At 41.7% G+C, this 12853-nt stretch overlaps 1 protein-coding gene across 1 annotated transcript in view; it reads right to left on the bottom strand.

The window, feature by feature from the left end:
* Window positions 1-5792: 5792 nt before the first annotated feature.
* LIAS (lipoic acid synthetase) overlaps window positions 5793-12853 on the bottom strand; it is a 21758-nt gene continuing 14697 nt past the window's right edge. The window contains exons 8-11 of the mRNA XM_019552939.1: window positions 11244-11389; window positions 8675-8745; window positions 7525-7636; window positions 5793-6232 (exon numbers count right to left, since the gene is read on the bottom strand). Coding sequence (XP_019408484.1) covers window positions 6180-6232; window positions 7525-7636; window positions 8675-8745; window positions 11244-11389 — 382 coding nt within the window. The 3' untranslated portion in view covers window positions 5793-6179. The remainder of the gene's footprint in view (window positions 6233-7524; window positions 7637-8674; window positions 8746-11243; window positions 11390-12853) is intronic.

Raw genomic sequence — 12853 nt, 5'->3', positions numbered from 1 at the left:
CTCCTTGCCCTCTATTTTATACCAAGTATTATGGGGTAGATGGGGGGCCAGTCCTTTAGAACCTTACCGGTTCAGGACCTACAGAAGATGAGCAAACTAACATGCCGTTATCATAGCACAGAATGTTTTCCCATCAGGCCCCCCCACAATGTTTTGACAGTGCTATTATATCAGCCCTGATACAAGGGGCTGTCTGTACTTCTTGGATGCTTTGATGGGTAGGTCTCCTCAGGGGGCATAGAAGATGTGATGGTGAAGGGAGCCAAGGGAATTAGCCTGGGCACATTTGTAATGATATGTCCTTCTCTACAGGCAGTCACTGCAGCAGAAGATACGGCACTTACCTGTGTAACTACTGGAGAAAAAAGGTGTTTGCATTTAGAAAGCAAAGACGAATTCAGCAGGGTATGGCTAATGCTATTCTTTAGAATATCTTCTGCAACATGAAGGAAGACTGGAAGGGTAGAACTACCTATTCTGGAACCAAAGGCAAAGCTGTTTGGCCTGTTATGTTAAAGCTCCAGTAAAGGATTTTCTGTGCCTTAATACCCATTTTTATATCCCCTTGGACATGCACAAGTCCACTATGAAATCAAGAATTAACTGTAAGTCTTGAACACTGTTCTTTTGCCTCCTGCCTTATTGGTGCCTTGCTATTTATGGATTTTGATGTGCATCCTGAAAAGTGTTTTGACCTCTTATGCTTAATACCACAAAAAGAAAATAATTGGGTAAGAGTCATTTTGCATCGTTCTAACATGCTGTTATAACATTCTGTGGAATATACAGTAGAACTTGGCTCTGATACGGCAGCTCCAGATAGGGGGGAAAAAGTATATCCAAGGTACATTACACCCAGACAGTATTGTATTTATTTATGAGTGGAAGAAATGAGCTGTTCTCTGCTTTTACCAACAGCTGTAGCACTGAGAACACTATTAAAGGATAAGCTCTGCCTTGGGAATAAGGAAGTGGAGGGTCAGGCAGTTGGGCCCTCTGGTGGGCACATGGTGTTGGTGCTGCTGATGTCACTGCCACCCTGGGGTCTGGCCTAGTCCAAACTGCACAAGCTACAGCTGGGGACACTTGCATCTCTAGGAGCACATAAACCACAAAGTTCTACTTCAGTATAGCTTCTGGTACTGCTTTCTTCTGCCTCAGGCTTGCCTGATGACCCCCCCCCCCCCCAGCCCCTTGTCAAACAGCAGCAATGGCAACATGCAGCAATGATGGGAGTGGCAAACAGCCTGCTGAGGGGATAAATTGAGGTTAACGGTGTCAGCAAAGGGTTGCAAGACAGCCCACAAGTGGAGCCACAACCTGAGCTGCTGGGAGATGTTTCTTAGAAGTACATAATAAACACCATGTGCCACATGCCTCAGGAATTCACAAGTAGCATATTTTGTTCTGGAGTATTTTCTAGATTTATATGCTGCCCATCCTAGAAAAAGATTTGGGACAACTAAGACAAATACGCTGAGTATGCAATAAACCAGGGGAGGGATGGGGGACTATGTCTGCAGGAGAGAGCTGCTTTATGCAGCTTAGAAGTGCAGGACACTTCACACCCTGCTTGCACTGCCAGAGCTGGAGGCACAGTCAACATTACTTTCCACATGCTACAGAGTGGAGGGGCTTTGCCACTTCCAAAAGGCCACAGAAGACCTCTGGCTCTGCAAGCTGAATGAAATGACTCCATGGGCAGGAGGCAGCTGACCATGGTTTTTTGACCTGGTCCATAGCATAGTACACTAGAAAGGTTCCATGGTTCACTGGTCTGGCGCTATGATATGCTGTGGAACACAGCTCCATAACTGTGGTTGATGGAGAATTCTCACACTCTCATAGTATTAATACTGCATGTTGAATTGGTGGTGTCTAACCCCTGGTGCAGTTGCCAATGGGAGTACATGGGGTGAAGGAGGAGGTAGGGAGGTCTCTGAGTATGTAACAGCCTTGTGCATTGGAGAACCTTTACATCCCCACAACAATGCTATATTTTAGAACAGATTTCTCTCCCCTCTTCCCCCACCACAGGTCCGCTGAACATTTTGAGCAGCTGAGTTTGCATTAAAACTCTCACCTCTGTCTAATGAGGCAACATCTGGCAATCATCCAGGAGAAAATATATTTATCATGGTATTTAATACACTTCAATTTTATAATGTTCAGAAAGAAGGATCTTGTTTCCAGCATCAGCAGGCTAGTGTCAGAGCAGAGAGAGACTAGCTGGTAGACATGCTGTCTTGTCAGAGGCCTGGTTGACCCACAGGCTGGGCAGCCTCACTTCCTTTATGTTCTCCACAATCAAATGTGGCTCAGTAAGCATCATAAGACAAAATCCTGTTCCATTTATGATATGGAGTGGACTGCGGGAAGTCTGCTTTTTATCCTTCACTTCCTTGCAAGCCAACTCCAGCTCCTTGCTCTTGATATAGCATTGCTGGTCACCCTGGGTGTGAATTAGGTATGTTGTTAGCAATGGCTTTATATACATCCTTATTGTAAGGGCTTTTCCCAAAGGCTTCCTGAACATCTGCAGCACCCCCATCCCTTCCCCCAAGGTTAGGCGAGCCAAGAGTTCATGGCTCAGGCACAGAAAGTATGTGTAGTCTAGAATCCAGTAATGCTAATTATTGTGTGGTGATGCTGGCTGCAGGATTTTATGCATGGCCTGTTCCCAACTGTGCAACAGTATTTAGAAGGTGATGATATTCAGTCCATATGACCCCAGAGTAACAGGGCACACAGGTAAACAGACTGGAAGGATGGTAGTTAGATAGCTTTTGCACGGTACAGATACACTCAAGTAGTATAAGTCTGCACTAACTGCAGTGAACTTGATTTACTTTCAAGCAGTACAATGTACATAGTGACTTGAGAGTTAAAGTGGCATCATAAATAATTGCAATGTAACATGAACTATTGGGACTTTATCTAGACAAAGTGGGTCAGTCTCTAAAATGTTGTCAGACAAGCTATGGTTATAATTTCCTGATTCTAAAGGGCAAGCAAAACTAGTTCAGTGCCAGCCATCCCATATCCAGAAAAGGAACAGGTGAACAACAAACAGTTTGTTGTTTGTTTGTGGGGGGGACACAAAATCTACAAGTAGTCTTCTGCATGAGGTGTGGAATAAGGACACTGGCATTCAGCTGTAGAAGAATAGAGCAGTCATGGGGAAAAGTTTTTATGAAAAATGTAACTAGTTAAAGTTAATTTTTAAAAGCTGCTACCTTTTAACTTAAGTTGAAAGTTAAATATTTCCACTTTCAGCTAGTTAAAAGGTAAGTTGATTTGTGAGAAATGCGTGAAACACAGTAAATTGCCTTGTAGCATCATTTTTAATTTTCAAATGCAGTGAGTGGGTTTCTTTTCCATAAGCCCACAGAAGCACACTAATTTACTTGGAACTCACCCTACTTTTACCTGAAAACAGTGTTATACTTGTCATACAGTTTTTCAGAATAACAATTTACCAATACTTATGTAATGTTAGATCCTTTTCACCCTTTCCATGTAAAGTACTTTGTAAAAATCAATGCATCATATAGGTATACCAGAATAACAAAAAGGAGATATTCATAGCCAGGTGACAAATTAAAGCTGTTTCCACAGAAAACCTCTGTTGTTGCAATTTTTATGGCTCAAAAAGGTATGGAATACATTGGAATTAGAAATAATGAAAGTGTCTGAAAATCAAAATTAGACTGAGAAAATCAGTATAAATGAGAAAAAGAATGTTTAGTTGCATAGCAGAAACTGTTTATTGAACTTCAGCAAAAGCTGCATTTCAAAATTTACACCTGACAACTTTGCTCTTCTGTCTTGCAAAACTAAGCCCCCACTACTGAACAATCACTCTACATGGGCAGATGAAGTAATGTTTGTGTTATAACAAATGAATAGTTTTTTCACAGCAGGTGACACCTCATATAAGTTTCTCACAGATGAGAAGTAATACTTAACTCTCCTGGGCCCTGGTTCTGATCTTCATTAAAATTTAAAAAGTCGTCATCTGCTTCACCCTTACTACTTGCTCTCAGTCTTATTGGGATCAATGTCTTTGCTTGTTTCCTCTTCTGCAGCCGACTGGCTGCCCTGTTGACTTCCGCAAATGCACAGAAAACACCAGCATGAACTAAGTGATTCTGGGACTTGTAGTTCTTAAGAGACCATATATCACAGGAAGGCACAGTACTCTGTCTCTAAAACAAGAAGTCCTAGCATTTCAATAAAGAAATACTGTTCCATGTAAGTCCTAGACAGGGGGAAAAAATGAAATCTGGCTTTCCAAGAGTTTAATTTTTAACTTGTGCTTGAAAAAAAGTTAAAGAAATGGGCAACTTTTAACTAGTTAATTAACTAGTTAATTCCCATGACTGGGATAGAGGATTAAAGGCATTTGGAACTAACTTTGATTTACAATGAAATGCTTGTAACAAATAACTCCTGATCACCCGTGGCAGGTTAGGGTCTGTATTGTGTCAGGGTTGATGCAATACAGACCCAGTTTTATGTAGAGTTTAGATTATGATTTGTATGTGATGGTTTGGATAGGGGATGATCCTGACTTGGGCAGGAGGTTGGGCTAGATGATCTTTGGAGATTCCTTCCAGCCCTACTTCTCTATGATTCTAAACTGTTGAGTTCCTCCTGCTGAAATAGATCTTGATTATCAACCCCCCCCACCCCCACCCCATTTTGGCAGGAGTGCCCATCTGTCTGGTCCACATGCTAAGTTTTGCTTATGCAAGAAGCTCACACATCAGTCAGGTTTGCTGGTCAGACCAACTCTGGCCAATGTTTTAGCAAAGTCTTTGTGTGAGCAGTATATATTGAGCAATGTTCCAGTGAGGCCTACAGTCAGTTGATCTAAAAAGTTTGGAAAACATTGCTCTAATTCAACCTCCATGATTATTAAATAGGCATTTAGTTGTAGTAGTGTTACTTTTTTTTCCTTTGACTTTGTCCTTTTTACTAGTGCTGGGAAGAGACCATTTGTGCAGATGTTGCTGGCATCCTTCTTTTATTCAGGATGCAGTGGGAGTTGCTTGTCCTCCATCTCTCCCTTGAATTAGCAGAAAACCTGAATAGGCATGAAGGGTGAAAATTCCTTTTAAAGTCAAGGGGCTGAAGAGATCCAGTTCTGAGGAGGCTGGGTTATATCTGTTGTAACTTTTTTTTGTTGTACATGCTGTGTAAAATGTTATTTGCTTTGCAACAGTGTCATAAGTTGTCTCCCAAGTTGCAAAAGGTGGGTATTAGTAGTAGTTGTAAATAATTTTTTTTAATGCTCTTGCACAATTGTCCAAGAGTGATTCATAAAATACTTGAAATGTAAAATAAGTACTGGAAGTGCTGAACAGTAGCATCATAACTCAGTAGTAAAAAATGTTTAGAATAAATGCATTTTTTTCAGAGTTTGATATCCATGTGGCAAGCAATCAGCCAAAAGGTATAGTGCTGAATTGAATATCTTCACGCAGGTAGAACAATGCTCTGTACTCCACATATTTTAGTAAGGGGTGGACTCTTTGGGTTCTATATTGTATTTCCTGCCAATTCATATAGATGCAAGGGTCTAACAGTGCCTGGTTTGTTTGTTTTTTGTGTTTTATTTTTCTTTTGACTGGTTCTCTCTGGGTTTTGGGAAGAGAGAAAGCAACGAAAAGATCGGTAATATCAAAGCTTTTTAGAAACCAAGACCAAATTAAGGTGGTCTTGGTCTTGATTTCCTTCCCATCCAGCCCTGTAAAGGTAACGCATGCAGAAATGAGAAGGAAAAAATATTTTGCATATTCTGTAGCATGTGCTAATTTTTTATTGTTGTATTAATTTAATACATTTGTATCAGGTTTAATGACTACCCACAGATGTTATTTCTCCTATTTCCCCTCCTCTCCATTCCCCTGCTCCTCACAATTGAATGTTTTATTGATTTAATTCTAAAGCTAGGGCTTTTTGATATTCACTGTTCAATGAACCATCATGTAGCTGTAACTCTACTGAAATGAAAAATGAGATGAATTTGTTTTGCCAACAGCTCAGAATTCTGAATACACTCAGCATCTTCCTAGAAGTCCACCATCTGGCACTCTGTTTTTGCAATTAATTGAACTTTTGGAAAATGTGATGGTATAAAGCTGAAGTTCTCTGAAGATGAGACCATTCCCATTTTAAATGGCCTTTGTCTTCCTTTTCTTTCTTAAATTCTTCAAGAAAAATTCACCTAAGAAAATTGAATACCAAGAAAAGTCAGTTGATTAACCAACACAAGCAAAGTAGTATATATTTCTAGTGTTCTAGAAGCAGTAGTACTTCAAAAGTAGTGAAAGTCAGAACCACGGGGTTCTCCTCTTTGAATCTACTACTGCTTAGTTGTATGTGCGAAATCACAGAGCTATATGGTGCCTCCCATTATGTAATAGGAATTAGATCTCCTCTTTATAAGTGACTGAAGTTCCTTGTTTGAAAGGTGGTTAAATTATGCTAGAGACTTTCTGAGAACCAAAATACCCCAACTCACTTGTCTATAACCCCTCCTGTCTCCCAATCCAAAACAGCAAGCTATGGGAACAACATATCTCAGGCAGGGCTAAATGTTCAACATACTGGGCATGTCTGCACATTAGCTTATTTTAATGCATACTGAAGCATCACTATAAAAACTGGTATTTAGTTAATGTGCATTAAAATAGGCTAATGCACATTCAGCGTCACTTAAATGTATGTACATTGTGAAATGCTAGGAAAATGCTCATTAGCCTTACTGCACATTAAGCTGAAGAGTACCATTTGTCTGCACTGCTGTGCCAAAGATCCAGTATGTTGGAGTAGACTTTATCGAGTCTGCTCTGCACCTGAGCTGACACCTGGCACTGATGCATGCATTTGTATAAATGAGAAAATGTGCATCAGCACTGAGAAAGTGGCGGTCGTGCACATTTGAACTAGAACACTTTTGTCTTAAAGGCGCTCGGTGCTGCAGCGCAAGCATATGTACAAATGCCTGAAGGTACTAGATTTAATATGCATAAACTAAAGTGAGTTAATGTACATATAAACATACCTATTGACATTGATAGAAAAAATGAGTCATGAAAATGACTTGGTGTTTAATAGCACTGAGGAAACAATATTTCAGTTGAGCAGTGAACAGGCAAGGGGAAAAGTGTTTCAAACCCCAGAATCCTTAGAGGAAGTGAGTAATGGCAGGAGCAGCAAATGATATTCTTTAAAAATAAATACATGCATGGATGGATCAGTAATGCTTAATAGAAACTTAGACCTGGGTCACTGAATTAAGTCCCCAGTTTGACCAAATGTCAGCTTTAGCAGTAATATTAATTGTTCAAATACCAACTTTTGGCAATCCCAGTGAGATGAGCTGGAAAAGATGCTTTATTCCACATACAAGTAACAAAGAGCCAATGTTCTGACTTGTTCTTGAGGTGACATTTTGTTACCAATTACTTCAATTTACATAATAAGTTATACATTCCAAAAAAACCTGAACCTTACCTGCTTTATAAGAGGAGCGTACAAGAGGGCCACTAGCTGTGTAATGAAATCCAAGCTCATTTCCCACTTTTTCCCAGTATTTAAATTTTTCAGGAGTAACATATTCCTCAACCTGAATGGAAAAGATTCATTCTGATCAGAGCCTGATGTTGGTGAATGCAAAACTGTTCTCTGCAGTAAGATAGAATGTGGGTGTATGCAACCATTACTTTAGGGGTTGTATTTTTCAAAACTGAGTGGCAAATTGAAAACCTGACATAACTACACTTACCCCTTGACTCTGAGCAAGCCAACAGTGTTTCTATTCACCGTTACTTGTTTAAACAGTAGCAGCTTAAACCATTTTATTTCAGTTGTTTCTCAAGTCAGTATTTTCTTCACCATCTTAACTGGTCCATTTTTGAGCAAACCTTTAATTTTTCAAGTTACTTAAAAAGCTGCACAATCCATTTTCTCACCAGGAATCAATCACTCAATGAAACACTGATTCTAGTCTAATGGAACAGAACTGAATTCTGAAACTTGGGTCCAGATTACAGGATGGAAAACCTAGCAACATGCCTATTTCTAATTAGACTGACACCACTAAGGGGCAGTATGTCATGCAGCAGGGAATGAGGCTGGATTGGGCCTTCTACCTAGAATAAGACTATTTCCTTGCAAGAGAATCAGGTCAGCTTCCTCTGTTCTGACTGGAGGCAGCAGCAGAGAGGAACTAGCATGTACTTGTAGGTTTAAGGGCTGTGACACTTCTAACAGAGCCCAGTAGTGTAACTAAGGAGGTGCAACTGTGTGTGTGGGTAGGTGAAGTGGGGGGGAAGGAGAAGGTGCAAAAATAGCTGTGTCCACATCAGGGCTGTGTTGGCGCAATTGGCACCACAGCAGCTAGAGCTGCTGGGTAGCGTACAGCTGTCCACAGTGCAGAGCTACTTGGCTACACCTGAAAAGAGTACAGATCATGGTCCTCTTGAGAACAGGCTTATTGAGGCAGCACAGATGCCTGCCCAGTCTAAAGGAGAAGAGTTCTTCAAACTATCCAAAGCTGCATTACAGACATGTGAAGCCTTTTGACAAAGTATGGGGAACAATGCTGTTGGGCAGCTGTGGGCTGTGGACTACAATCTGGGAAGCAAATTCAAGATATATGTACCTTTAGGTGACGTTTTGTTGGTTGCATGTATTGTCCTAAGGTCAAACAGTCCACATCTGCTTCACGTAATACTATAAAAGAAAAGTGCCTATTTAGCAGGTGCCAGAATCATGACTACTAAAACATTTTTTATACCCAGTTCTGAATGCAGATCAGTTCTTAACTTACTAAAAAACAACCATGGGTTAGACTCTGTTTTCTAATATATGGCATCAAAGAATACATGTGAAGCCAAGAGAAGAGAGTACAGTGCTTAGGTATAATACTTCCAATAGCAAGATTAATATTCAGTAATAATCAAGATTAAAATATCATTTTAATAAGACTTTGGCCTTAACTTTCACTGTTTTTCCTCTCTTTACGAGTGTGAATGAGACCAGCTTTCATAATGAGACTGGATTATTTTCTGATTTATCATTAACTGAGGTTAATTTTGACTTATTGCTATAGTATAATGCACAGCAAATGTGGCAGTCTCCTGCCACATCTGAGCTCCATACTTGACATACTTTGAGCTCCAAAGGAGGAACTCACTACCTGCATTAGACTAGGAAAATGCATCTTTCTTCTATTATTATTACACTGTGATCTTCTAAAAGTGATTTACTGTACTCTTTCCCTGCCTCTAGAATCTCTTCTCCAAATGTCCTTCTAAAAATCCACTTTTTGCATGAGGTCTACATGACCGAATCCTCTCCACTAGCAGTACTAAAATACTGAATTTAAAAAGCCAAGTGTAATTAATAAAAACCTGTGAGAAACATTTCCACTCGGAATTTGCTTGTGGTTGTCTGCTTTGGGGCTCAAATCTAAGAGCTTACCACAATTCTGTCACCCCATAAATAATATGGAGCATTCTCACTACTGGTATTTCTTACTTAGTTTTGTATGAACATAACAATGAATATCCTTGGGTAAAGCTCATTGCTTGGCAAAACCCTACAATGCCAAATGCTTACTCACAGTGCTATGATTTAGTTCTGGAAAAGCTGTGAAGAAATGCTGATGCAGAAATTACACACCCAGTTCTAATATAGCAGCCATAAATCCAAAGGGCATTACCAACATCTTTCATTGGCACTACACAATTTATAGCTATATGTTAACTTAATGCCTGTGCTTTCTGAGGCCCTGAACTGTTTAGATTTGCTATTAACTGTCTCAGTGGTTTTCAGCCCTTTTAGACCCAAGGCACCCATCAAAAAATATCTGTTCTTAGTTTTTACTTTTTTTTTTGCTACAGAAATATAACAGAGTAGTTTTTTCCCATTGCCAAGAGCTCAAAAGGCCACAACAGGTCAAAATGTTTTTAACGCCATGGAGTCTTATTTGAAAACTCTGGATGATCTTATGAATCATATTTGTACACCTAACAGTGCTAAGACTGCCTGGCACCCTTGAAAGGCTCTCACGACACCCTAATTGAGAATAACAATTGAACCACTTCCATTCAAACTCAAAACTCTACTTGCAGAAGCAAATCTAGCCTCCTCATGCTCAGCTCATGATGGCATCTGTTCACACATCTATTTCATATCTATTTTTGTTCCTAAGACTGGGTGCCCAGATTTGTCCCACACAAAGAAAGCAAAGTATAAAGAAAGGCATAAATCATTTCATTATGGACATTGCAACTGCAATTACTGTGAACCTCTGCTTAGACTGAACTTGTTCTGTGAGGAAGTTACCTCGCTCTTGGTAAATTCACACATTCTATAATGCAAATATATATGGGAGGAAAGGGAAGCAAGATCAGAGCAACTGCACAGGTGTCGGTGGTCTGCACACAAAGGAGGTGGGCTACACCCTGGCTCCAAAAATACTGATGCAAAGGCTGCCTGGGGACAGAAAGAGGAACACTTTATGTCCATAATGCCAGTGGCTAGGAATCCCCCAGAGGAGTCCTGGAGGGGTAGCTATGAAAGGGCTGCACTGCATCCCAGCAATCTGCTCCAGGCTTTGAACAAAAAAAGGGGCAAAGAGATGGGGTCCATGAATTTCATCCTAGAAGAGGCTTCTTAACCCACTTTCACAAACCTTGATTTTTCTCAAATATAAAAAAACTAAGTATAAAAAATAGATAAGCGGCAGGTACTCTTGCCAAGGACAGCTTTCTGACTTTTTAAAGATACTCTTTGCATTTAAATCAAGAAGTTATTTTGAAAACTACAAAAAATGTATGTTTCTTTAAAACCAAAATACAGTAAGTAAAATAACTGGGATGGGGTCTACCTTTGAGATCCCAACTGGATGTTTAATGTTAAATGGATAGAGACAGATTCAGTCCCACTGCAGTCCATGAGAAGATTACCATTACTTTTAACTGGAGTTGGAATAGGTGGACAGAGTGGTCTGTTTAAAAGTTTTTTTATTGAAAATGTGAAAACCTAATAGCTCTGGAACAAAAAGTGCTGTTTTGGGTTTTTAAAATGAACAAAAATTAGGGTTTTTCTGCAGACAATTTAGACAACAGTTTAGATTGTCTGTTTCAGTTACGTTAAAGCAACCATCTTGCAATCATTTTCCAACATACTCAAGCTCATATACATAAGCTCTAAGGATGACTTACGTTTCATTGTTGAATGTATTTGTTCATCTGTCTCGCCTAACCCCAGCATAATAGAGGTTTTAGAAATTACATCAGGTTGGACCTTCTTAGCATGCTTCAAAACACACAGAGATTGCTCAAAATTGGCTCGAGGATCCCGGACTTTCCTTTAAAAAATATTCATGTTATCTTGAGCATAAGAAAAACATTAGGGGAAAAAAAAAATGTATGAAACGAGAGACCAGAATAATCTCAGGGACCTGTGGTTTTAGCAACTAAAACTTTTGCCTGTTTCTGCACAACCAAAAGATCTTATCAGCGACCTGGGATTTCCTGTTTCCCACAGAAAAAATGGAGAAAACCAAGGATTTTCCCCTTTACTGGAGGAAAACATGGATTTCTCATTTTAATGGAGAAACCTGCAGATTTTGCAAAGAGCTCTGTGCAAACTGGTACAGTTCCAGCCTAAAAGGGCCTGGGAGGGAGCAGGAGGGTGGTTAGGCAGGGGGTGCCACATCCATGTATAAGCACATGGCTGCCAGGCAGCCTGGAGAGCAGCTCCTGCAGGTAAGGGGAGTTGGGGGAGATTAAGGCCCCCATAGTGCGGGACAGAGGGAGTTGGACAGGGCTGGGGCTGCTGCCCCACCAGGTGGTTCATGGGGCTTGGGGCCCAGGGCCACAATGCATGACCGCAGGGGTCATGGGTGGTTCATCCAGGGGGGCAGGGGCTGGCTCCCTCCCACTGTGCACACTCCTGGAGAGGCAGGGGGGACCCATGTCCTCCAGATCTGCGCTTGGGGTGGGGACAGGCTGCAGGCTTCGGCTCCCACCCTGCTGCCTTCCCCCAGGGTCTCCACAGTCCACCGGGTGTGACCTGGTGCTGCAGGGCACAGTGGAGCCACGTGGGGTTCTCCTTGCCACCGCAAGCTCTATACTCTCCTTGCAACGCATCCCCAGCATGTGCAGCAGCGGCAAGGGCAGCAGTGCAGGGTTCTGCTCCTTGCTGATGCTGCGTGTGCAGGGGATGCCTCAGCAGGGCAGCATTGAGTTCGCAATAGCAAGGAGATCCCCATGCAGCACCAAGCTACACACGCACCCATAGTGGGTAGTCTCTGCCTGTCCTGCACACAGATGGTCCCCCCTGCCCCACAGGAATGTGTGCAGTGGTGGGGAGCCTGCCCAAGCCTGCAACAGGGAGGCAGGGTGGGGATGGGGGAGGGACCTCCACTGCAGTAGCCACCATCTCCATCGGACCTAGACAGGTTACAAGGGTGGGCAGATGAGAATAGGATGGGATTCAACAGACAAGTGCAAAGTGATGCACCTGGGGAGGAATAACCAGCAGCATACCTACAGGCTACAGCATACCTACAGGGAACTCCCCTCTTGTCAGCACAGAGACAGAAAAGGATCTTGGAATCATCACTGACTCCAAGATGAACATGGGCCGGCAGTGTGGTGAGGCAGTCAGGAAGGCCAACCGTACCCTGTCATGCATCCACAGATGCATCTCGAGCAGGTCCAAAGAGGTGATTCTCCCCCTCTATGTGGCCTTGGTCAGGCCGCAGCTGGAGTACTGCGTCCAGTTCTGGGCGCCACACTTCAAGAGGGATGTCGACAGCATGGAGAGG

This window comes from Crocodylus porosus, unplaced genomic scaffold (genome assembly GCF_001723895.1).
Source record: "Crocodylus porosus isolate Cpor-Errol unplaced genomic scaffold, CroPor_comp1, whole genome shotgun sequence".
NCBI classification, from domain to species: Eukaryota; Metazoa; Chordata; order Crocodylia; family Crocodylidae; genus Crocodylus; species Crocodylus porosus.
The sequence above is the reverse complement of the archived record's forward strand: the minus strand, read 5'-3'. Positions and strand labels throughout refer to the sequence as shown.